At 42.5% G+C, this 24,386-nt stretch overlaps 1 protein-coding gene across 4 annotated transcripts in view; it reads left to right on the top strand.

Annotated features, from left to right (window-relative positions):
• Positions 1 to 24,386, top strand: part of LOC147419678 (alcohol dehydrogenase class-3-like) — a 114,355-nt gene that overhangs the window by 76,138 nt on the left and 13,831 nt on the right. For all 4 annotated transcript variants that reach the window (XM_086506185.1, XM_086506187.1, XM_086506184.1 and 1 more), the window contains 2 exons: positions 23,084 to 23,179; positions 23,274 to 23,435. In XM_086506185.1, coding sequence (XP_086362311.1) covers positions 23,084 to 23,179; positions 23,274 to 23,435 — 258 coding nt within the window. The remainder of the gene's footprint in view (positions 1 to 23,083; positions 23,180 to 23,273; positions 23,436 to 24,386) is intronic.

The following is a 24,386-nucleotide window of genomic DNA, read 5'->3' as shown; positions in this document are numbered from 1 at the left end:
CCCTTTTCTAGTGGAACAACATTATGCAAACCCCTTTTCTAGTGAACCAAAACTGCAAATGATGATACATACTTAAAAATGGCAGCATATCCCTTATTGGATATACCAGCTTCATCCAAAATTGATTGAACGTCCCATAGTTGAGAAGTTTGCGGTCTTGCCAGGAAAGCACCAGGCTTTTGGCTGTGAGAGTTTGTGAGAGAGCTCCAAAAAAACTTTATGAAGGAGTTATACCATAGATGCCATGAAGTCTAGGGTTTAGAGGGAAGTGCAATCAAAGAAGCCCCACTCTTTCTCTCTTGCACTCACACACACAAAGAAACAACACAAAAGAGAATATCAAAACAGCGCAAAGATGAAAACATCAAGGCCATGGTTTTATCGTATCATGAGTAATATGAAAGGGTTAATAGATGAGTTAATGGTGTTTAATCTTTGCCAACCAACAGGCTATTAATTGTTCTTTGGAATTGTAAATTTGTGCTTACCATAATATATATGTTTTCTCTGGTGATTGGGATTAATTGTGTGTACAAATCCTCTTGGTCCATATCAAGATAACTAGATTTGCATCAAAAGAAAAGTTATAGTCTATAAGGGGTAGTATAACGGGATTCGGTGAAAGAAGTATTTCATTGAGCCTTTCTGGGCCAAAGAGAAACACTGTACGTGTATTTTATGGCTAATCCATACGTTAATTGCAATAGATCCCATAGAGTGGAAGCGATAGAAATTCACATCATGTGGAGTATTCATTTAGGATAACTGTAGTATGTGCAAAATGTAGATATGAGAGAAGTGAAGAGAAGAGAAGTTTCCCTCCCAAGCCCTATTCTTGCCCGTAGGCAATAAGGATACTTTGGGGAGAGATGTACCTATAGCTAGGAGAAGCTAGAATTTGTAGAGAGAATGAATCTCTAAGAGTGAGAGAGATAAGATGAAGTTAGAAATATATGCTGGATTAGAGATGCAGAAAAGAAACAAAGAAGAAATCAACAAAATATCAAAGTAGAACACATCTTACTTGACAAACCCTTCGGGAGTTATCCACCTTTTTTAATGGAGAGAGAAGAAGAGGGAAGACTTCAAGCGCTAATTGATGCATCAAGTTTAAGTCCTTCTCTTATAAGAGATTATCTTCCAAGGATAGCTTACAAGATAGGCTAGTCTTCCTCTAGGAGTAAGTGTAGGCTTAAGATTATGTTTCTGACTAAGTACAATTAGGCATTACTACTCTTACTCCCTCTTGAATTCATCTCATGAATGGTTTACAAGGAAGAAGAGATCCCCTTTTATAGGTGAAGGGAACCTCCAAGGGTTACATAAGAAAGAGAAGAGCTAGTGTGAATAGGAACTGACAAAGTTTGAAATGAGATGTCCCTGCATGATGTGGGCAGACTGGGGTCAATTATTTTGATCATATTTCCTCAACCGTGGCTCCAAATAAAAAAGTAAAAATAGGGGCAAAAAATTCATTAGCTACGACTCCCATTTTATATCCTTTTTACAATTTGGATTGGAACTTTGTGTACAAAACTCATCAAAATTGAGTACATTTTTGCCAGTAAAAGTCTTCTTGTGGTCCCCTTAGCATAGACTTTCATTTGATTCCAATGGACACCTCATGCAATATGAAATCATGACATTTCTCCTTGACAAACTTTTATAATTATGCTTGCAAAAATGCATTAAATAGGTGTATCTTTGAAAATCATGCAAGCTAGTGTCCCACTAGGATTTGATTCCTTCCTACTAGCTATTAAAATAAATAAAAGAAAAATATGAAAAATACATAGAATATATATATATAGATATTGGAAGTTACTTTAGATATAAGATCTAGCTAGGATGTGAGATGATAATGAGATAGTAGAAATAAAGAATCAATGCTTTTTGCCCTAGTTAAAGAGGCGGAGCTATTGATGTTTTTTTCATAGTACTTTTTGACGATAAAGTAAGAACATGTTACCCTTGAGATAAATAATAGAATGAGATAGAAAGATTTATTTGAAGGAGTACGAGCGGAAGTGCGACGCGAGAGAGAGAGTGCGAGAAGAAGAGCACGACGATATGGTGAACTCGCTCTACTGTAATGTGTAGAGCATAGTGAGTTCTTATTAGGTTTTTACAAAAGAATATGTGTACATACCTGGCGGCCCGCCCACTTACCTGTGCGACCACATTGGGCTTTATACCCCAACAACCTCCCACTTAAAGTCCAATGTGGTACTTTAAGTGTGAGAGAAGCTACTATACAAGCTAATATACAAGAGATGTACTACCCTACACCTAACTGCTTGCGAAAATGCGCAAAGCTCTCTGAGGGAAGTCTTTTTGTAAGTAGATCAGCACGATTTTCTGTGGTGTGAACTTTGACTAGCTGAAGTTGCTTATCCTCGAGCATTTCCCTGATGAAATGATACTTCACATCCACATGCTTTGTCTTTGAGTGATAAACTGGATTGCGAGCCAATTGTATAGCACTTTGACTATCACAATATAACACATGCATCTCTTCTTTGATTCCCAAATCTGTTACTAGTCGATTAAGCCAAACTGATTCTTTGCATGCCTCTGATGCTGCAACATATTCAGCCTCTGTAGTAGACTGAGTAACACAATCTTGTAATCTAGAACGCCATGATACTGCTCCACCAGCCAATGTAAAGACATACCCTGATGTAGACCTTCGGTTGTCTAAGTCACCTGCATAATCTGAGTCTGTAAAACCCTTTACACTTAACTTCTGACTCCCATAGCATATACGCATACTCTTTGTAGCTTTCAGATATCTCAATATTCCTTTCACTGCCTCCCAATGTTTCTTGCCTGGGTTTGACATGTATCGACTTACTACTCCCACTGCAAATGCAATGTTTGGGCGAGTAGCAATCATTGCATACATCAAACTACCCACTGCAGACGCATATGGAATCTTATCCATTTCAGCCTTTTCTTCCTCAGACACAGGACAATCTTGTTTGCTAAGTTTCACATATGGTGGCAATGGAACACTCAATGCCTTTCCCTTCTCCATATTGAAACGTTGCAAAACCTTGTCAATATATTCTGTTTGAGATAACCAAATCAACTTCTTTGATCTGTCTCTCTCAATGCGCATACCAAGTATATGACTTGCCTCACTCATGTCTTTCATGTCAAACGATTTTGCCATCTTTGACTTCAAAGCTGAAATTTCTTCCAAGTGCTTGCCAGCAATCAACATGTCATCCACATACAAAATAAGGATCAGCCAACTACTATCCTTAGCCTTCTTTGTATATAGACAGTGATCGAACTCACTACGTTTGTAGCCTTGAGAAAGCATAAACTTGTGGAATTTATGGTACCATGCCCTCGGTGATTGTTTTAAGCCATAAAGACTCTTTAACAACTGGCATACCCAATCTTCCTTGCCTTTCTCAACAAACCCTTCTGGCTGCTTCATGTAAATTTCCACATCTAAATCACCATGCAAGAACGCTGTCTTGACATCCATTTGGTGCAACACCAAATCTAATATGGCAACCAATGAAAGAAAGCATCTCAATGTAGTCATCTTGACCACCGGAGAGAAGACTTCCTCAAAGTCGATGCCTTGTTCTTGCTTAAAGCCCTTGGCAACAAGCCTTGCTTTGTACTTTGGCTGACTAACATGAGCGGTGATCTTATACCTGTAAACCCATTTACAGGGTAGAGCCTTTTTTCCCCGTGGTAATTTAACTAGCTTCCATGTCTGGTTTTTATGCAGAGCTGTCATCTCTGACTGCATGGCCAATTGCTAATTCCCGGAGTCCTTCATTTGCACTGCTTCCTTGTAACATGAAGGCTCATTGCAATCAGTCAACATGACATAGTTCATGGATGGAACAAACCTATCAGGAGGTCGTGCGACACGTCCAGATCTACGCACAATAGGTGGCTCAGGCTCAACCACAACCTGTGGTTCCACTCTATCCTGTCCTTGCTCCTCTTGAACCCTGACATTTTGTCTTGCACATGCAGGTCCATCTTCTTGGAAGACAACTCTTCTAATCTCCTCAACCCTCTCTGGTTTAGAATGATATTTGGATTCATTAAAGTGAACATCATTGCTGCGGACAACCTTTCTGGATTCGGGATCCCAAAGTCTGTACCCCATCTCACCAGAATTACCATAGCCTAGAAAGATGCACTTTCTACTCTTTGGCTCAAGTTTGTTCCTAAATTCCTTTGGAACGTGAGTATATGCCTCACAGCCAAAGACTCTGAGATGCTTGTATGAGGGCATTTTGCTTGACCATACCATCTCTGGCACTGAATCCTTCTGCAAAACCTTGCTAGGAGATCTATTTACAAGATGAACAGCTGTTGATACAGCTTCAGCCCAAAACCCATTTGGCAGCTGTGCATTAGACAACATACTTCTGATTTTCTCTTGTATGGTCCTATTCATCCTCTCAGCAACACCATTTTGAGGAGGATTGTAAGGAGCAGTAAGTTCACGTTTTATACCTTTTGACTCACAAAAGTCCTGAAAGGCCTTTGAAACATACTCTCCACCATTGTCAGTGCGTAAGCATTTAAGCTTCTTGCCACTATGATTCTCCACAAGTGTCACAAACGTTTTGAAAACACTAAACGCCTCATCCTTGTGCTTGAGAAAGTAAACCCATACTTTCCTCGAGTAATCATCTATAAATGTCATAAAGTAAGAAGCTCCCCCTAGAGATAGGTTAGGCATAGGTCCACACAAATCACTATGAACAAGTGCCAACTGTGTATCTCTTCTACTGCTTCTATGCTTATGTGGCTGCTGTGTTTGCTTACCATACAGACAATCTTCACAGAATTCAAAATCATTAAATGAAAAGCCAGGCAAATAACCAGAACGAGACAAGATTTCCATTCGCTTCTTGGACATATGTCCTAACCGGCTATGCCACAAAGAAACGTTCGGCTGCTTGGTTACATTGATTACATTTTTAGAGACATTTGATACATAAATCATGTAAAGTCCTGCAGACTTTACCCCATGTGCTACTGTCATAGAACCCTTGGATATCTTCCACATGTTCTGTCCAAAAGTGGTGACGTAGCGAGCATCATCAAGTAAACCTGTGCTGATCAAGCTCTTTGTAATTGCGGGAACATGTCTCAGATTCTTCAGCGTGAAACAAGAGCCATTCTGAAACTTGAATTGAACATCTCCAACACCTAAGATCTCACATGTCTGCCCATTGCCTAGCCGAACATGATCTTTAGTGGTCACATAAGAAGTAAACCACTCCTTGTTTGGAGACACATGAAGTGATGCCCCTGAGTCTATAATCCAGTGACTCAGTGCATTTCCATCAGATGCTGTAAGAAGAGCTGAGTCCATTGTATTCTTCAAGAAGTAGATGTCTCCTGACACTAGACTGTCATCCTTTGCAACAGTGTTTGTCACATTTATTTCTTGAATCTTCACTGAGGACTTGTTCTTCTCACCATGGTCTTCAGCTTTCTCTTTGCCTTTTTCTGCTTTCCATTCTCTGCAGTCTTTTTTCATGTGACCCTTCTTGCCACAATGGTAGCATTCTATGTCACTCTTGCCTTTAGCACTGCGGGACTTGCTACGAGACTGATTCCTCTTTCCACCTTTGTACTTTTCTTTGGTCCTTCCCCTGACAACTAAGGCTGTTCCTTTGCCTTTGTCCATTGTCTTTCTATTGGTTTCTTCAGTATGCAGACTTCCTTCTACACCTGCTATGTTCAAACCATCTGGAGGTGCAGAATTACTCAAAGCTGTGCGAAAAGTGTCCCAACTTTCCGGCAATGTGATCAACAGGAACATAGCTCTAACAGGTTCATCAAACTTGACACCTTGAGTTGACAACTGACTATAGATTGTGTTGAATTCATTCAGATGATTGGACATAGGTGTCCCTTCTTTCATCTTCAAGTCAACAAGCTTCTTAAGCCAGTATACCTGTGAAGCTGCACTCTGCTTCTCATAAAGATCACTTAGCTTTAACCATGCTTGATAAGCCGACATCTCGTCTGCTACATTGAAGTAAACGCTTTCTGCCAAAGTAAGCATAATGGTAGAAAGTGGCAATTCATCCATTTCGCTCCATTCATCTTCGTCCATATCTTCTGGTTTTATCCCCTTGAGCTTTATAGGTTTTATCTGCTTCTTTTGTATCAACACGTGCCAAATCTGCTTCTTCCACAATGGGAAATTGGTTCCATCCAGCTTCTTGATATTGTAAAGAGCAGTGTCCTGTGATCCAATCATAGCTACGCTTCACAGTGGTTTACTTTCCTGGGAAAAATTCGGCAGAGTTTCCCCTGTAAACTGACCTCTGAACTAATATCAACCTGTCAAATGAACCAAGAAAGCTTCAGATTCTGCATAAATTTCGGCAGAGTCTCCTTTGTAAAATGGCTCTGGTGTACTAAAAAAACAGACAAAAAAACAGCTCAAAAAACACTGTCTCTCTGACACTGTAAGCTGTGGGTAAACCTGTCTTGCACCTGTACTGTCTCTGAATGTCCTGTCACTGTCCTGTAAGCATAGACTGCGACAATGCCTCAACGGCAGTAAAGCAAAGATGCAATCCCAACTGTCTAACTCACAGTCAATACATCCTAGCTACCTATCTAAGGGTGCTCGATGGATCGCTCCAAGACCTGTATCACCGAAAGGATCTCAACATTCGAGAATCCCCCAGCTCAATAAAACCTCACTCGACCCTCAACAAAGGCTGCAGTAAATCTGACAGTACATAGACTTCCCACAAAGTCATACATGCACAAATTTCCCACTGTATGCTGTAACCGCTGCGGCGGTTGTTTGCTGCGTGACTCACAGCCAGCAAACCCTCAACAAACATACATCATCTCTGACAATACATCCCATGTGGAAGTACCTGCAATGTCAGGATGAAATCTGGAATATCAAGCAGCAAACACAAGCTACCTGATGAACTAGTGGATGTCGCCTACAGTCTGTGTGTAGATGCGCCCGTGTCGTATGTGACACGCCTCCAAGAACTGTGAGCCGTCCTTCGATGTGTAGACAGCCACAAATCAACACTCTGGGAGTGTCGATATCCTCAGGACCTGCAGTCGTAGGCTGAAAACCCCAAATTTGCAGAGTCGGATCTGCACCCGCCGAGACCACGTAGTCGAAAATGTCCTGCGCAGACCTTTGTCGAAGCCGAACGGTGGCCGAGATGACCTCAGAATGAAATTCTGAGAACACCGAGCCCTTTGCGCTCGCCCACAGGATTTGGGGCCGTGTCTTCGCCTGTCGAATTTCACTCCAATCTGAGCTGGTGACTCTAGCCTCCTGCAGTGCTGCCCCGAGCCTCGATCTGAGCTCTGATACCAGTTGAAGGAGTACGAGCGGAAGTGCGACACGAGAGAGAGAGTGCGAGAAGAAGAGCACGACGATATGGTGAACTCGCTCTACTGTAATGTGTAGAGCATAGTGAGTTCTTATTAGGTTTTTACAAAAGAATATGTGTACATACCTGGCGGCCCGCCCACTTACCTGGGCGACCACATTGGGCTTTATACCCCAACATTATTATTATACTTAGATATGCATATGTACATTATAGAAAATATACTTATGTATCTAAAAATTCACAAGATAGATCTTGTAGCATTCGTTCCCACTATGTACGTGTCACAATACGACACTGTACAAGGAGTTTGTTTTCCTTTAAAAGGCTGTCAAGCTGTTTAGCAACGATCTTACCATAGCGCTTATTATCCAAGAGGCCATATACATTTTTGCAATTCAATATGAGCCCATAATGTGCCGAGGAGGTGGTTGTGCTATGCTCCACTTCCTTGTCAGGGTGAAGCAAAGATCTGTGCAAAGCATGTTAGTAGTAAGAGATGTGAGAGTTTATGAATATAAACCTAAGAAGGATAGATGGACTCACTTGATGACTTGCACTCTTTTCTTAATTCCTACTGAGTCAACTTTCAAGTCCTCGATGTCTCTTAGTTTTCTTTTTCTCTTGTTGCAGAACATCCTTTCTTATAGCCAACTACTTAGTGTAGCCATACATGCCATGGTGGCCATCTCCCACATAGTTCACTAAGGATGTAATATCCTTAAAAGGTGGAGTGGATTTTGTGATGGGATGCTTTGGATACATTCCGTTGTTCAACCAAAGGTCCACATTTTTCATGTTTTATGATCTTAAGTTCTTCTTTGAAGCTTCAGAAAGCGTCTGTTGGTTTTTCTTGCAAAGGGGTTCATATTCTTGTGAGAGCTCTTTGTGCATGTGATATGCATCTGTCCTATTCCTCGTAGAAGTTCTTGGTGGAGAAGCTCAAGTGCCGATTGAGACATGACTGATTGAAACTGTGCACAAAAGGAGGTGGGGGTAATTGAATAATGGCAATTTGAATATCACGCACACGAGAGAGAACGTAGGAGTGAATGGGGGAAGGAGGAGGCGAGGAAACAAAGATTAGTTTTCATAAATACAAAATATTGAGATATTTGGCATTGAATTCAGTAGCCACCGCGCACAATGAACGTACCTTGCATGAATAAGATATCCAGATTTTAGAAAGGATATATATAAAAAAGGGTTAAAATGTTTTCTATTATCTCTCTCTATCCTAACATGGCATTTTTACAAGGCCCAAATTTGAGTTCAAACTTTTTCTAATGACAGCTTCGATCTTACTTGGGTCAGTAGAAACATCATCCTTCGATACAATAAATTTCAAATATTCCACCTTGTTAGTGGAGAAGGTGCAGTTGCTATGTTTTTCATTAGGTTGATTCTGATGGAGAAGTTCAAGTACTTGCTGCACATGTTGTTTGTGTTCTTCTCCGTTTCTTGAGTAAACCAGGATATCATCAAAGAAGACAAGAACAAAATCATCAAGATGCTCTCAAAACACGTCGGTCATGAGACAATAAAAAGTTGCAGGAGCATTGGTTAGTCCAAAAAACATAATTGTAAATTCATAATATCCTAAACGAGTATTCAATCTTGTCTTTGGTATGTCTTCCTCCTTGATTCGGATTTGGTAATACTCTGGCTTAAGATCAATTTTGTGAAGAGATAAGCTCCATGTAGTCGGTCAAGTAACTCATCAATCCTTGGTATTGCATACTTATTCTTGACTAATACCTAGTTCAATCCACGATAGTCAATACAAAGACGTAGAGTACCATCCTTCTTCCGACTAAAGAGAATAAGAGTACTTCATGGAGAAACACTTCGTCGAATGAAGCCTTGTTCAAGGAGTTGAGTTAAATGCTCCTTTAGTTCCGCAGATTCAGGTAACGACATTTTGTAAGGTCTACCGGCAACTGGTTTAGCTCTTGGAGTAAGCTCTATAACATGATCAACATCATGCTTGGTGTGTAACTGTGAAAGTTCTTTGGAAAGTACATAATTAAATTCTGTTATCCATTCAAGTTCAGGTGAATCTATCTTCTTTTCCTTAGGGTTAAGCTTTACTGCATAAATTCTTTCATTTTTCGTATGACTCTTCATAAGTTTGGTAAAGTTCACTAGCGTGAGCTTTGGCTTTCCCCGTTTTCTAGTAACTGTAATCCTAGAGTTTTGGTCATTTTTGAAAGTTAGTGAAGCGTCTTTACATTGTATGTGAGCATCATTGGCTTTAAGCCAATCCATTCCTAGAATTCCATCATAGATCCCAATGGGTAAGACTCTAAAGTTTGCAGCAATATTCTGACCATCCAAAACAAAATTCAAGTTACCCATTGAAGTAGAAGATCTAACCTTTCTACCTGTAGCTAATTTGATTGTAAGGTCTCTATCAGGGTGTTCATGAAAAATGCGATTTCTGATGCACTTAGTATATATTATTGACAATGAGTATGTATGTGTCGTACATGTGTCGACAGGTGTACGCACACCCGAGTGTTGAGTGTGACCATGTACGACATAGATGCAAACGAGGACGTATGAGATTTCAAGAGGGGGGTATGTCACCAGCATGTGACTACTATCTATCCTTTTTGTTGATTTTTTCTTATTATTTATTTATTTTCACTTTTTGGAAACACCCCTCTAGAAATCTACCTGCCCTGCATTGCATAGCTAGTGTGGAACTGTTCAGAGGGAGTCCAGGCCTGAGGGCAAGAGAGCACTAAGGTTGGACAAGGACTATGGTTAGCCAAAGTGGGGACATTGACTAGCCAAAGTGGAATCCTTTGCTACATAGGCTACATTTCAGTTCTTGGTGTGGCTGCAGTGTACAAAGAGGGTCAGATGACCTAGAAAGATACAATGGCAGCATCTCCTAAAATTTAGGGAACTGTTATTTTGGACCTGAAAATGTGTCCGCGTCATTAGCTCTAGAATGACAAGAGGAACATTTTATTGCTCTGCTGCCAAGTCAACTGACACACCAGTTGAGATATTTTTAGCCAAGTTGGCCAAAATCGGAAACTGGGCGGTGTCACTTTGTGAGCACTTCTGCCACTTTGAGGGGAGTCTACAAGAGGAAGGGGGTGCCATTTTCAGCTGTAGGTGGATTGCAACAGGTTGCAAGAGCTATGGAGTGCTTCCTTTCCCTCTTATGTATAGTGTGGTGCCAGGAATGATGCCCTGCACGCTACGCACTGCTCTCTCTCTCCCCTATGAGCAGTATGTTATGCCCCTCTAGTGGGCTTTTCATTTGACCAATGTACATTTATGTGGGTTCATGCGCGATTGCCGAGGCAAGAGCCTCTTAAGAGCACAGGTAGTGGATTAGCTAGCAGCTAATCCCCTGCAGGTACAGGTGAATTTGGAGAGGTTTCACGTGCGAAATCCTATCCGATTCAAAGGGCAAGTAGCCCTATAGGTGCGGGAGCTGGAGGACTTGCTACGGATGCGACCAGCACGCGAAACGGAGCCCGAAACAGTGAATTACAGCCTGCTGTCTATTTTTGCAGGTTTAGGGTTTCGGCCCTAAACGGACCCTAATACCCCCAGGAGGTTCGGGGACGCGATGGGACCACTTTACAAGTGATTTGGCGCATTTTCGGGGCAGAAAACAGAGAATTCAGCGTGCTGCAGATTCTCGCCAGGTTTTGCAAAGTGTCCGTATGCGTCGGGAAAGTCATCTAATGCATGGGGATACTGACTGTGAAGGGTCCTAGTGTAGTTATGTTGCCGAAAATGGGCCAGAACAGATGAAATTTAGCCCAGACAGTGCGGGGCAGCTTGTAGGGAACCACAGCTTTTATTCCCTCTTTTAAAGAATAAAGAAATACCGGAAGGGGCGCATATTTAGGGGCCAATCTGGTGTCGGTCTTTTCATACAAGTGCAATCTAGCAACCTGTATCCCTTTCCCCTTTGTTATGTCTTGAAAGTACAGGTAAAGTGGGCGACAAATGAAATGGGTGAAAACAAATAAAGTTTAAGTCTAAGGTCTACCGCCCTTTTTGGATTAAACAGGCCGGTTTTAGCTGTCTATAGAGAGCATCTTCTCCACCTCACAAGAGATGGGTTTGTGATTCGACCCAGCTACATGGACACACATATGTCTCATGGTTTGCGGTGTGCCATTGGTCAAATACGTACATCCTCACATCAACTGGAGATTGAGATTGGTAGATTTATAGCGATACCAGCAGACAACAGGATATACCGCTTATGCCAGCTAGAGCCAGAGACAGAGCTATATTACATATGTCATTGCACAGTATACTATGAGATTTGGGGCCGTTTCCACTGCTTATTTAGAGAGGGTCTCGGTCCTTTCTCTAGGGTCATGAGTTATGAGGATCAGAGATGTCTTGGGCTATATCTACTTGAACTACACAGATATAGAGACACTTTACTGGGAAGAGCTAGAGAGAGATAGTCCCAGAGATTACAGATTTCTTTTCACTAGATATTGGACAACGAGAGGAGCAGCCATCATTGCAGATCTCGGCCCACACTCATTCGACCACTACCGGCACTCTCATCGACCGAGAACTGGAGCTACGGAGATCCAGATGGTCACGATTGAGGAGAGGGGCTACACAACATCGACGGAGACTACTGCAAAGGATTCGAGCCAACTCTGTCAACATCCAGAGTGCAATTGAGGATGGATTCTAGTAGTAGTAGTAGTATTTTTGTTCTAGTTCTTTTGTACCCAGACATGGTATCAGATTCATTATTTTGTAACAGATTACATTTTGGCCTTTTGAAGACGTTAATATAACATTTCATTTCTCTCGCTCTCGTCGCCTTTTTTCTGCTCTGCACGCTCAACCTAGCCATAGCGAAACCTCGCTGGCATCCTCCCTAGCTGAAGACCTATCAGTATCAATGAAATACTTCCTATATTATTCACCAGATTCCTTCTTGATGTTGTATCTAAACTTCCTTGTCACTTTGACAATATCTCGTAATTGTCTTTTGTTGACAGTGGACCATGATCTCCATGTTTAGTTGTTGAGCATAGAATAAATATTCCAAATAGTAATTTGTTTTCTTTATACTAGAAGGTTTCTACTAGTATTGTTATCACTAAAAAATAATTATCACAAAGCCATATGATTTTCAGTTTTTGTCTTGTTGGTCAAAGTAGTTTTAATAGCCTCAAAAGTGTTCCATATTGTTTCACACGTCCTTGTAAATTCATCATCCAAGTGAATGCTATGTAAAGCTTCAATTTTTGACTTGCCGGCATTTTCTACCAAAACCCTATTTTTTTGTTGAAACTCTTTTTTTTTTGAAGTTGACACATTGAAATTTTGTTTACATCAAAAGACAGCTCTTGTTGAGTAAATAATCAAGAGATACAAATGGCTAGCATAGCTTCTTGTAAATGCTCCTAAGTCTCTCATAAGATCATAAGGTCATAATAGATTTAAGGGGTCCCAAAATGAGATTATTGTGTCCTATTTATAGGCGTCGCCACTGTCTGCAGCATCTCCAAATTCTTAGCGGTTTGTGAGATTTTCAGACTCTTTTGTAAAGCCCATTTTAGTCTTTTTAGGGCAGCCGCAGCCGTTTGTGTTACTATAAGTCACATTTGGGAGTCATTCATATGCATTTGGATGCTTTTCCACCTATGTCCTACGTAAAAAAGTCAACCCTCAGTCAATGCATGACCACGTTGGTCAATGCCAGCCAAGCCACATGCTTTAGCGTCAAATTTGCGTTCTCTTGCTTTCTTGCTTCACGTTCTGGTCGATAAAAGCCAAAAACTGCTCTTTTTGGCAAATTTGCTCGTTTTCTGCTTTTAGATACATTCCCCTTCCAATCCTTGATGATCCTCCATGGAAGAAGAAAATTGCTCGATAATCTGCTCCCTTCTCCATAGTAGCGGCTGTTCGAATTAGTTTGCTTAATAGAAAAGCAAATGATTGAGCTCTGATACCACTGTAACCACTTGTCGTTCGGATGATTCATCTATTTCTCAAATTGAAATAGAACAAACAGAAATTGAATCAAGGACACACTTTGCATCTGTAGAAGAGATGGAAGAGGTGGAGCTCCTCTTTAGAGATTATTGGCCTAAAGTCGAGTGGCCTTTTCCGTAATTCTTTATTTATTCACCAAAAGATTACAATTGTGTGTACACATGCACTCGATCCAATTTACAGCTGATGTTGGGCCTCATATCTAAAAGCAACTTTTAAAAGCATCCTAAAAATTTCAAAATTCTTTGCTTACTTCCGAACGATTGATTCAACAATGATCCCTAAAATCTTTCCAAAATCAACTGCTAAATAACTAGCACCCAAAAAGCTGTCCCTGCATGTGAAACTGCCACATGAATAATTTTATACACTACGCATGATTCCTCGTTATTTGCGGTGGGATTTACATGTCGCTTAGCTGAGATTTAGGTCTTTTGTCTTGCAGTCTCTTCTCCTATTCCATTGGTTGGTGATGCCATGTCACTGACTTGTCACACTTGGTGATGTAAAGGGTGCTTGACATGGTAGCCTACTGGTATTGGCTATTGGGTGGGACTTAAGCGTTTTTGCTTGTTTTCTTGCTTCCTTGTTTTGTTGCTTTGCATTTCCTTGTTCGTGATATGTGTGTGTGTTGGGTGTTTGTGTGAAACATGGTTTCGTGCAATTGACTTGGCATTGACAAGATGATAAATCCTCAGTAACACACGAATAGAACAGAATTTTTTTACTCTTCAAAACTCAAAGTAGTCGAGACACAAAATGGCGAAGTTCCACTTAGTGATGCGCTGACCCAAAAGTCTGGCACCCTTTTCTATACTTCTTTTATATTGAACAGAGTACAATTGCCGGGGAGTGATCTGCTTTGTCTGACCACACACTAAGTCTGCAAAAGCAACCCCCCAAGGCACATATTTAAATTTCCTAGGCCGAAAAGCATCTGATACAAAAAGATGGTGCCATCCCAAAAAGCATCTGCTTAATTTAAAATACAAGTTCACGACGGTGAAGATCAACAGCTTTCTTTTGCTTAGCCTGAGTCTTCTCAAGAGCAATCTTTATCTTCCTGTATGTTTCATCCATATCTTGCACATACTTGTCTGCCTCAAATATCTTGTCCTTAGTCTGCAGAATGGGTGGGACTTTCTTTCCTCCTTCCACTATCTCAAATGGTGCCTTACCTGTTGATGTATGCACAGTGTTATTGTAAGCATATTCAACCAATAGGAGATGGTGTTCCCAAGTTGCCTTGTGCTCTGAGACATAACATTTGAGTAGGTCCAAGACAGTAGAATTTGCCTCTTCTGACTGTCCATCAGTTTGCGGATGAAACAAAGAAGAGAACTTGAGCGTAGTGCCCATGTTCTCAAACAATGGCTTCCAGAAAAGACTCGTCATACGTGGATCCCTGTCACTGACAATTGACTGAGGCATCCCGTGATATTTAAAGATATTGCTCATGAATATCTTGACCATGTGTTGTGGCTTTATCTTCTTCCTAACAGGAATGAAATGGGCCTGCTTACTGAACCTACAAATGATAGTCCAAATCCCATCATTTCCTGTTTGCGTCCTTGGAAGATCAAAGATAAAGTCCATTGCTATACTTTCCCATGGCCTATCAGGGATCGGCAATGGCTGCAACAATCCCGGTTGCTTTTGTCTGTCAAATTTGACTTTTTGGCATACTAAGCATGATCTTACAAATGTGTCAACATCTTGACTCAAAGCTGGCCAATAGAAGAATGCCTCAACCCCTTTCACTGTCGCATCAATTCCACGATGCCCAGCATAAGGTGGAGCATGACTTTCCATCAAAATCTTTGGCCGTAACTGTTTAGTAACGCATTACTTTCCATGCATCATGAGAAAGTCATTCTTAAGCATATAGTGCTCATGATGTTGCCCATCAACAAGCTGGTCATAGATCCTTGCAAAATCTGAATCTTCAGCATATTGTGTCTTCATTTCGTCTAGTTCACAATGGTATGGAATTGACACTGCTGAAATTTGGGGCTTTCGTGACAACGCATCAGCCACCACGTTCTTTTTCCCTTGCACATGCACAATCTGAAAATGGAACATTGACAAGATGTTTGCCAATCGCATGTGCTTCTCAGACAACTTCGTCTGTGTAAGAAAATATGGCAAGGTTTGATGATCCGTTTGGACAACAAAATCAGCCCCTAGCAAATAGTGTTTCCAACTAGTGAGAGCATGAATTACTGCCAGCAATTCTTTCTCATAGAATTGCAAGTTCCTTTCAGTCTTCAAAAGAATTCTGCTCTCATATGCGACTACTCGGCCATTCTGCATTAGAACTGCACCAAGACTATGGCCACACGCATCACATTGAACCACAAAAGGTTTAGAAAGATCTGGCAAAATAATTACCGGATCTGAAGTCAGCTTCTCTTTCAAGTGTTTGAACGCTAAAATTTCCTTGGCTGTCCACTTGAAAGTAACTCCTTTTCCTTGCAGTGCATGGAGTGGAGAAGCAATCTCAGCAAAATTTCGAATGAACCTCTTGTTATAGGAACATAAGCCTAGAAAGCTTCGAATGTCATGTACGGACTTCAAGTCTGGCCATGACCTAATTGCTTCCACTTTAGCGGGATCCATGCGTACCCCATCCTTTGAAACAATGTGCCCAAGGAAGTGAATTTCTTGCAAGAAAAACTCACTTTTCTTAGCCTATTCTTGCGTAGCTCATTGAAAACTGCGGTCAAGTGATCCCTATGCTCCTCTTCAGACTTTGAGTAGACAATCATGTCATCAAAGAAGGTATCCACGAAGTTTCTATGTGGTCTAAAAATTTTGTCCATCATTCTATTAAATGTGGCAGGAGCATTTGTGAGACCAAATGGCATGACAAGAAACTCATAGAGACCAAATGTTGTCCTGAACACAGTCTTATGGACATCTTCTGGTCTAATGCGTATCTGATGATACCCGCGGGCTCTTTAGGTCTATTCTTGTAAACAATGACGCTCCCTCAAGCCGATCAAGAATGTCATCTATCCTCGGTATGGGGAACCTGTTCTTGATAGTATTCTTATTCAAGGCGCGATAGTCAATGCACATGCGCCATGAACCATCCTTCTTCTGCACTAAGAGTACAGGCGAACAAAAAGGGGGTGAACTGGGCTGAATCAGCCCCTTCTCTAAAAGCTCGTTGACCTGACCCATAATCTCTTTCTGCTGGGCTGCACTAACCCTGTATGGTGGTCTATTCGGTGGACTAGAACCTGGCACAAGATCTATAGTATGATCCTCAGGTCTCTCAGGAGGTAACTCCCCTGGCAAAGAGTCCGAAAAACAATCACTGAAACCACTCAAAAAAGTTGACCTGTCTTTATCTAAGGTAGACAAATTAGATACAACTTGAGGTACTTCTTTTGCAAAGATCAAGTACGCAGAAAGATGATTCTTTATTACAGATGAAATAGCAGAAGCAGAAACAACTGGAACAGACTCGCCTTTAAGCTTTACATCAAGGACATGAGTCTTTCCTCTATGTACAAGGGTAATCTTTTTGTTGTAAGTATCCACCATAGCATGCAACCTGTAACACCATGGGATACCCAATAACACATCACAGCCCTCAAGCGGCATAATATGAAATTCTTCCGCATCCACATAGCTTTGAATGTGCAGACGAAGCTTTCCCAGAATGGGAGTAACAGGCTCTGAATGTCCTGGGCATGCCAAACCTGCTTCGCTTGTCATACCCATCTCCTCTGCACGAATGCCCAACTTTGATGCCAATTCTGGTGATATGAAATTTGCACGGGCTCCTGGATCAAAGAAAACCAGCACTGTCTGGTCTCTAACTTTGCCCCAAGCTCTGCACAGCTCCGTGGCATCTGTGTTTGGCTGATCTCCAATCAAATCTGGAACAAGTCTTGCACTCGGCTTTGGCTTCTTCCCTTTATGGTCTGACTTGTCATCCTTATCCTGTGACTTCTTCTGTGGGCACTCATTTGCAAAGTGTCCTTCTTGTTCACAAATGTAGCATTTCTTGGCCTCCCTAAGAGTTTTCCTTTCTTGAAAAGTTTTGCCAGAAAAATGCCTTTTTTGTCCTTGTCCTCGTTCCGAAGAAGATTTAGACTACTTCTTGGACGTATCAGCTTCTTGAGTGGAGGGCTTCTTTGCAGGAGACTCAGAAGGCTTTCATGCAACATTGCCCTTGGTTGAAAACTGTTTGCCCTGGGCCCCTTTCTTGTGGCTATTAAATCCATCGGAATCTCCCTTCGACAGATTGTTGGCCACTCTTGCATTCTCTATCAATTGAAACATATTCACGACAGTAGTCTTTGTGCAGTAGTCCCCTATTTTCTTGGGCAATCCGCAACAATACTTCTCAATTTGTTCCGACAAAGGCACAAACGTGTAAGAGGTGACTGGCAACAGTGCGGCCCAAAACTGTTTATTGTACTCTTCCAAATTCGCACACTGTTTAGCATTCAACTCGTGCCATTCTGTCATCACATCCACTTCAAAAGTGTTTGTCAACCATGCAGGCGCAAAAAGCTGTTTGAATTGGACCCACGTTGTTGGGGCTTGACCTTGGTTCAACAATGCGGTCCACCATTGAAGCGCATTCCCTTTCAAGAAAGTGGCAGCCTTGCGTATCTTTGAAGATTCCGTGAAGTTGCCTCCAGCATAAGCTACATCGAACTACTGTATGAAGGTCAAAGCCTTTAATTGGTCCTCAGTTCCTCTGAAAGTTTTAAACTTCACTTCCTGCCCACCTTCCTTGTAATCCTTAGGCTGACTCAAAGGAGCCACATTATCATAAACATGTGCCTGTAACAGTGGTGCTCCATGAGTGTTCATTCCAGCACTCGCATCAACTGTTTTCCCTGTCATATCTGCATTTTGTACGTATGGCTGCGAAAAACCAGCCATACCAAATTGTGTTCCAGGCACTCGAAACTGGCCATAGGCACCTTGAAAACCAGGTTGGACACCCATGTTCACGTACATAGGGTTACCCATGCCTGTTTGCATTGTCCCGAACACATTCCCTGGCATATAACCTGTGGAAGGTCCAGCCATAGCTTGAAACACTGAACCACCTCCAAAATAACCAGGATAAGTATTAGGTAATGGAAGGGTCTGACGCATAGCCTGTTCATTGCTCCCTTGACCATTCACAAACGGTTCCTGTCCAGCTAAAGCAAGTTGCTTTGGATCATTGGACACCGCTAGTTGCTCAACCACACGGGCTTTCCCTCGAGTATCATGAGTCCTTTGCACATTGGAAATCTCCTTTTCCTGCAACGGCTCAGTCATGCCCTGTGTAGGAGGCTGAAAACCCTGTGTCGGAGCCTGTAAGAATTCCTGCATCCTTGGGTTGTTAGCCAACTGCTGAAACATGTCCATGCAACAACGCAGCTGAGTTCTAAACAACCTGTCCTCTTCTTGAAGAGTTGAAGGAATTTTCTCTGTGCCATGTGAGGAAGATCCCTCTTCAGGTACTTGGTCTCTCTTCTGTGCCATATCGACAAGCTCTGTGTTGCTTTCACCCACAACAATCCACGCTGCACTTTTTGAAGAAAAAGTGACTATCCCGTCGATGGAACCATATAACCGGCCCGTACAACGTAGAGGGCGGTACTATTTCAATTACCTGTTAACATTACACAGAGCACTGAGAAGGGAAGAGAACACAGTTGCGTCCAGCGACTAGAATGTCACTGCGCACACGAGACCGACACCCTGTAGGCCCCAAAGACTGGCGCCCCTTTCGGTATTTCTTTATTCAAATTAAGGTAGACGATCCGACCACTTAGCACAAGCTTTCACAAAGCTGTCCAAACCTGGCGAGGGCTGAAAACGCAGGTTTTCGACCGGATTTCGACAGCATAACGGCGCAAAAATCCCTGTAGGTCAAAAACACCTGTCTAGGACGGATTCCTTCGATACCAGGAAGCTTTCTGGTGAGCTGTCACAGAAATTCAGCGGGCTGTAATTCTCTGTTTTTCACTGCCGGGAGCCCAAAAGCCTGTACACGCATCCCAAGGCTCTCACGAGGCTCCCCCGATGTTTCCTTGCAGTTTAGGTGCGAAGCCCTAAACCTGCAGAAAAACACAGCAGGCTGTAATTCCCTGTTTCGGATCGTTTTTAGCGGAGCGAACACGCCTACGTGTGTCCCAAGGGCTCCCGCACGCAATGGGACAATTCCCCTGTGAATTGGACGAGTTTTCACGCGAGAAAACTCTCCAAACTCGCAATCTTTCGTGATGGAACTGTGCGTACCTGTGGGGGATTAGCAATTAGCTAATCCGGTTCTTGTTCAGAAGGCTCTTGCCTTGGCAAACGCGCATAAACCCCCAGAACTGTACATAGGTCAAATGAGAAGCCCACTAGTGGAGCATAACATACTGTACGTAGGGGAGAAAGAGAGCAGTATGTAGCGTGCGGGGCATCACTCCCGTCACCATACTGTGCATAGAGGGCAAGGTAAGCATTCCATAGCTTCTGTACCTGCTACAATCCACCTGAGGCTGAAAATGGTGTCCCCTTTGTTGATATGCAGCTCGTTTTTGCCTCCCAGAGTGGCAGAATCGCTCACAGGCTGACACGTCGCCCAGTTTCCGAGTTTGGGCTTTCCCTGCTAAAAATATCTCAACTGGTGCGTCGGTTGACTTGGCAGCAGAGCAATAAAATGTTCCCCTTGTCATTCCAGAGCTAATGACGCGAACACATTTTCCGATCAAAAATAGCAGTTCCCTAAATTTTAGGAGATGCTTCCATGGCGTCCCTATCGGTCTCCTGACCATCATTGAAGACTACCATTTGACCAACATCTACAATGTGGGTTAATTTACTAGCCCCTTTCAACTTATAAAGTTGCAGTGATTTGACGAGTGGCCCAAATTCCAGTTTGGCGCACACGAGCTTTTTTACTCATCAGAATTCAGTGCTAACTGGCCCGGGCAGTCCCTGTCTGACCGATCTAAATCCCCGATGTGAGAAACCCATTTGGCTGCAGCCATTTCACACTGGCCATGCAATGTCCACTTGCACCTTTTCAAGGGTTTTGGGACAAACAAGTAAAAATAAAATAAATATATCTAATACTTATTTACGGAAGGCAACAGGAAAAATACACCTCCTGGTGACAGATGTCTTGGGCTATATCTACTTGAGTTACACAGATATAGAGACACTTTACTGGGGAGAGCTAGAGAGCGTCAGTCCTAGAGACGGATTAGAGATTTCTTTTCACTAGATATGGGACAGCTAGAGGAGCAGCCATCGCTCTAGAGCTCGGCCCACACTCTCATCGACCGAGCACTGGAGCTACGGAGATCGAGACGGCCACGACTGAGGAGAGGGGCTACACAACATCGACGGAGACTACAACAGAGGATTCGAGCCATACTCTCTTGACATCCAGAGTGTAGATGAGGATGAAGTATTTTTGTTCTAGTCTTTTTGTACCCAGACATGGTATCAGATTTACAATTCTGTAATAGTTTGGTCTCATAGGTCATTTTGACCTTTTGAAGACGTTAATATAACATTTCATTTCATTTCATTTCTCTCTCTCTCTCTCTCTCTCTCTCTCTCTCTCTCTCTCTACTGCGGAGGACTACACAACATCGATGGAGGCTGCATCAGAGGATTTAGATCTTTGGCCCAACATGCACGACCCCCGATCAGACTACTGTCCATGAAGGAGATTGATAAGATTCACCAGCGACCGATGATGGATTTCCTGTGATTTAGCTCTTTTGAGGATTGTACACCCTGCTCATCTTGTACCAGCCTTGTTATCAGCTCTTACCCATTATATCCCCACACCCACACCCACACCCACATTGTGTTGTATTAGCGCTCGGTCACTACTTTCACCCCCCTACTCATATCCTACATAGTTCTAGCTAGCTGCTTACATCTAGCAGTTTAGGTTTCTATAGTACCCCTTTTTCAGTACCTTTTTATTTTTATTACTCAGACATTGTATCAGATTCATCGCGTTGTAACCTTTTGGTCTCATAGGTCATTTGGCCTTGTGAAGATGTTAATATAACATTTCATTTTGTTTCATTTCTCTCTGGCAGTTTATGTGCCACATCATCACTTTGTGACTTTTTGGTCTTAAATCGGGTGTGTGTGTGTGTGGGTTAAGTTGTTTTCAGAGCATGTTTTCTTTCATTTTATTTCTTGGTTTCCTTTGTTTTTTCTGTTTTCTTTCATCCTGTTTCTCGTCTTCATTTGGTTAGTTTTATGTTTGCCTTGGGTTGCTGGCTAGCTGCTCTACTTTCTACTCTCTCTACCAAGTTCTAAAACAGGTTTTCACATGGTCATTGTCCTTAGAGCCTCCTTGACTGTCTTCATGAAGCTTCCTCCCCAGCTCTCGTTTTCATGAGCCACCTTCAGCTAGTGGACTGGTCTCTATATTGGCCGATAGCTCCTTGTTTGCTCCAGTGCAGTGCTTTACTACACACCCTGTGGCCTCCTCGTGCAGTTGCTTGATGATGCCAGCTGCTTCTTCTCCATCATCTTCGTCATCGAGTGTTCTCTCCCTTCTGTTTATTCCTAGCCTCTTGCTGTCAGATGATACCAGTTTGCGGCCATACGCCTGATATTGCTCTTGCCATTGCTCTGGTTTCTACCACCGCTGGTGGCTTCCTGGTGGTTCAGTTTTTTGATCGATAGGTTGCAGAGTGTGCTTTTGGTTAAGTGCCCATCTTTCAGAGGCTGCTGTCATCCTCTCTCCATTTAGCTTACCAGGGCAATTTTTACTCTCATTAGGAGAGGTTTTCTCCTAGTTTTCAGATTTTACACTTTGTGCATGTGGCTAGTTGTACACAGCGACTTTCACATATTTCAGACTAGGTGTAGGATGTATGGAGTGCAGCTATTTGTCTCTGGACTAGTTCATCAGCCACTCCTCTATCAGCCATTATGAGGATTTTTGCTCATCTGTCATATTTTGCTCTGTCCCTTAGAGTTAGGCTCTTCTAGTGACCTTTAGTACCATATTGTACCCTTTGAAAAGCCTGTTTTTTTGGTGGAAAAAGGGATGTGGAAGCATCTAGAAGGTGAACCTCTGGCAGAGAGTCTCCAACATCACCTCCACAAACATATTTGCGATCCTCTGATTATAACTATCAAGATTTTATCGAAGGGAAAAGTCGATAGAATAAGGAGCTTCTCACAGATCCCATGAGTGCCTCAACTCCACCAACTCTCAGAGAGGTGCGATGAGTTCTTGGGCTTCGAGGATTCTCCCATTTCTTTCTTGGACATGGCTCTTTGAACTGAGCTTAAACAAAAGGTACTAAGGTGATTTTTTTGCTAGGAACACATCAGTCAACCATCACCTGCTGGAGGATCCAACTACCACAGTCATAAAAGAGGTACCAACAGCTGTCGAAGGCCATCAATCGGCACTGTAGGTTTTCTTATTAATAACCATTGTGGATGCAAAATTACAAAGAGGCTTAACAGTTTGTTTGTTTCTAGAAGGGTATTTGTGAACACAAAACTGCAAGGTGAGGAATCATTTCCAGTCAGCTAGAAGTTGTGCCACATACATGCTTTATCCTTTGAGAATAAAACTTTGATGCATAATTTGTGTTGCAGTGGTTATCAGAGGAATTATGTAGCAATAACTCGTTGTAAACATGTTCAGATCATATTATTATCACAGCTGTGGATAATGCTATATTTTTGTACTTCTTTTGCAGGTTATAAAGGAAATGACTGCAGGTGGTGTAGACTACAGCTTTGAGTGTGTTGGAAGCGCGCAAGTAGTGGAATCAGCTTTATTAAGCTGTCATGATGTATACACTGCATTAGTTTCCTTGTCACACTCTAACATTGATCCAAGTTGCAGCTGTTCTGATTTTTTTTTTTTTTTTTGTATATAAAAATCAGGGTTGGGGGATGACAATTATTTGCGGAGTGGCTGGTGAAAAAACTCCTTTTGCTGTACATCCTGCCGTACTCCTGCTTGGACGAACAATAACTGGAACATTGTTTGGTGGGCTGAAACCAAAGTCAGATTTACCAAAATTTGTAGAGATGTACATGAATAAGGTACTTCACCTACACTCAAATCTTAAGAGATAAGAATAATGTTCAGAACGGTCACATTTTATTAGGTCCTCAACTGACTTATGCAGATAGCAGGAGTAAATACTGTCTGGGCTGTAAAATATAATGACTGCAATCTATACAGGACTCTTAGCATGGTAGAGGTGAACTCCTGGCTTATAGTAAGGGAACGTTGTAGATATCGGAGAGTCGAAAATGTAATTGCCCCCTTTAACTACTGAAGAGCCCTTTGTCTAGTCCCTAGGTCCATCAAGGTTGGGGTTCGGGCCATCCTGGCCGTCCATCCTGCCCCCATTATATGACAGAATCAGCCTGCAGAGCTTCCAGATGCATGACACCTAAGCCTCCAGAATGTCAAGAGGTGCAGTTAACAGTCTGCAGGCCAATCTACAGTGTCCAACTCAGCACCTGGAGTTCTAGCTCTCATTGCATGGCAACTCAACGCTTGGAATGAATATTGCTGCTCGGTTATAATCATTGCCTGCCTCCTCCCATCATTGCAGACCAGCTGAGGGCATGTAATAGTTGCTGCGAACATCCTTTGGTCGCCAACGCAGCAGGCAGGACATTGCCTATTCCTGCTTTCGTCTTGTCAGACGACACTGCAAGGCCCCCCTCCCCCGGCCGGGAATGGACCTGCAGTCTCAATGCAGCTACCCATGGCTGCCGCCCCCTCGGTTGCCAATGGGTCGATTGCAAAGGAGCTGCAGTGTCCTTTCCACAATGCCACTACGCATGGCTCCCGGCCTCTGCCGGTCGCCAATGGGTTGCTTGCATTATGGGGAAAGGACACTGCAGGTCCTTTGCAAGCGACCCATTGGCAACCGAGGGGGCGGCAGCCATGGGTAGCTGCATTGAGGCTGCAGCAAGCTTTCCAGATCTGTTGACCAAGTAGGTCAACCATAGCTCCGTATTTAGGTCAAAATTCTTGCA

Source organism: Adiantum capillus-veneris, chromosome 29, assembly GCF_014529385.1.
Source record: "Adiantum capillus-veneris isolate H3 chromosome 29, ASM1452938v2, whole genome shotgun sequence".
Lineage (NCBI taxonomy): Eukaryota > Viridiplantae > Streptophyta > Polypodiopsida > Polypodiales > Pteridaceae > Adiantum > Adiantum capillus-veneris.
This window is presented reverse-complemented; position numbering and strand designations above follow the sequence as displayed.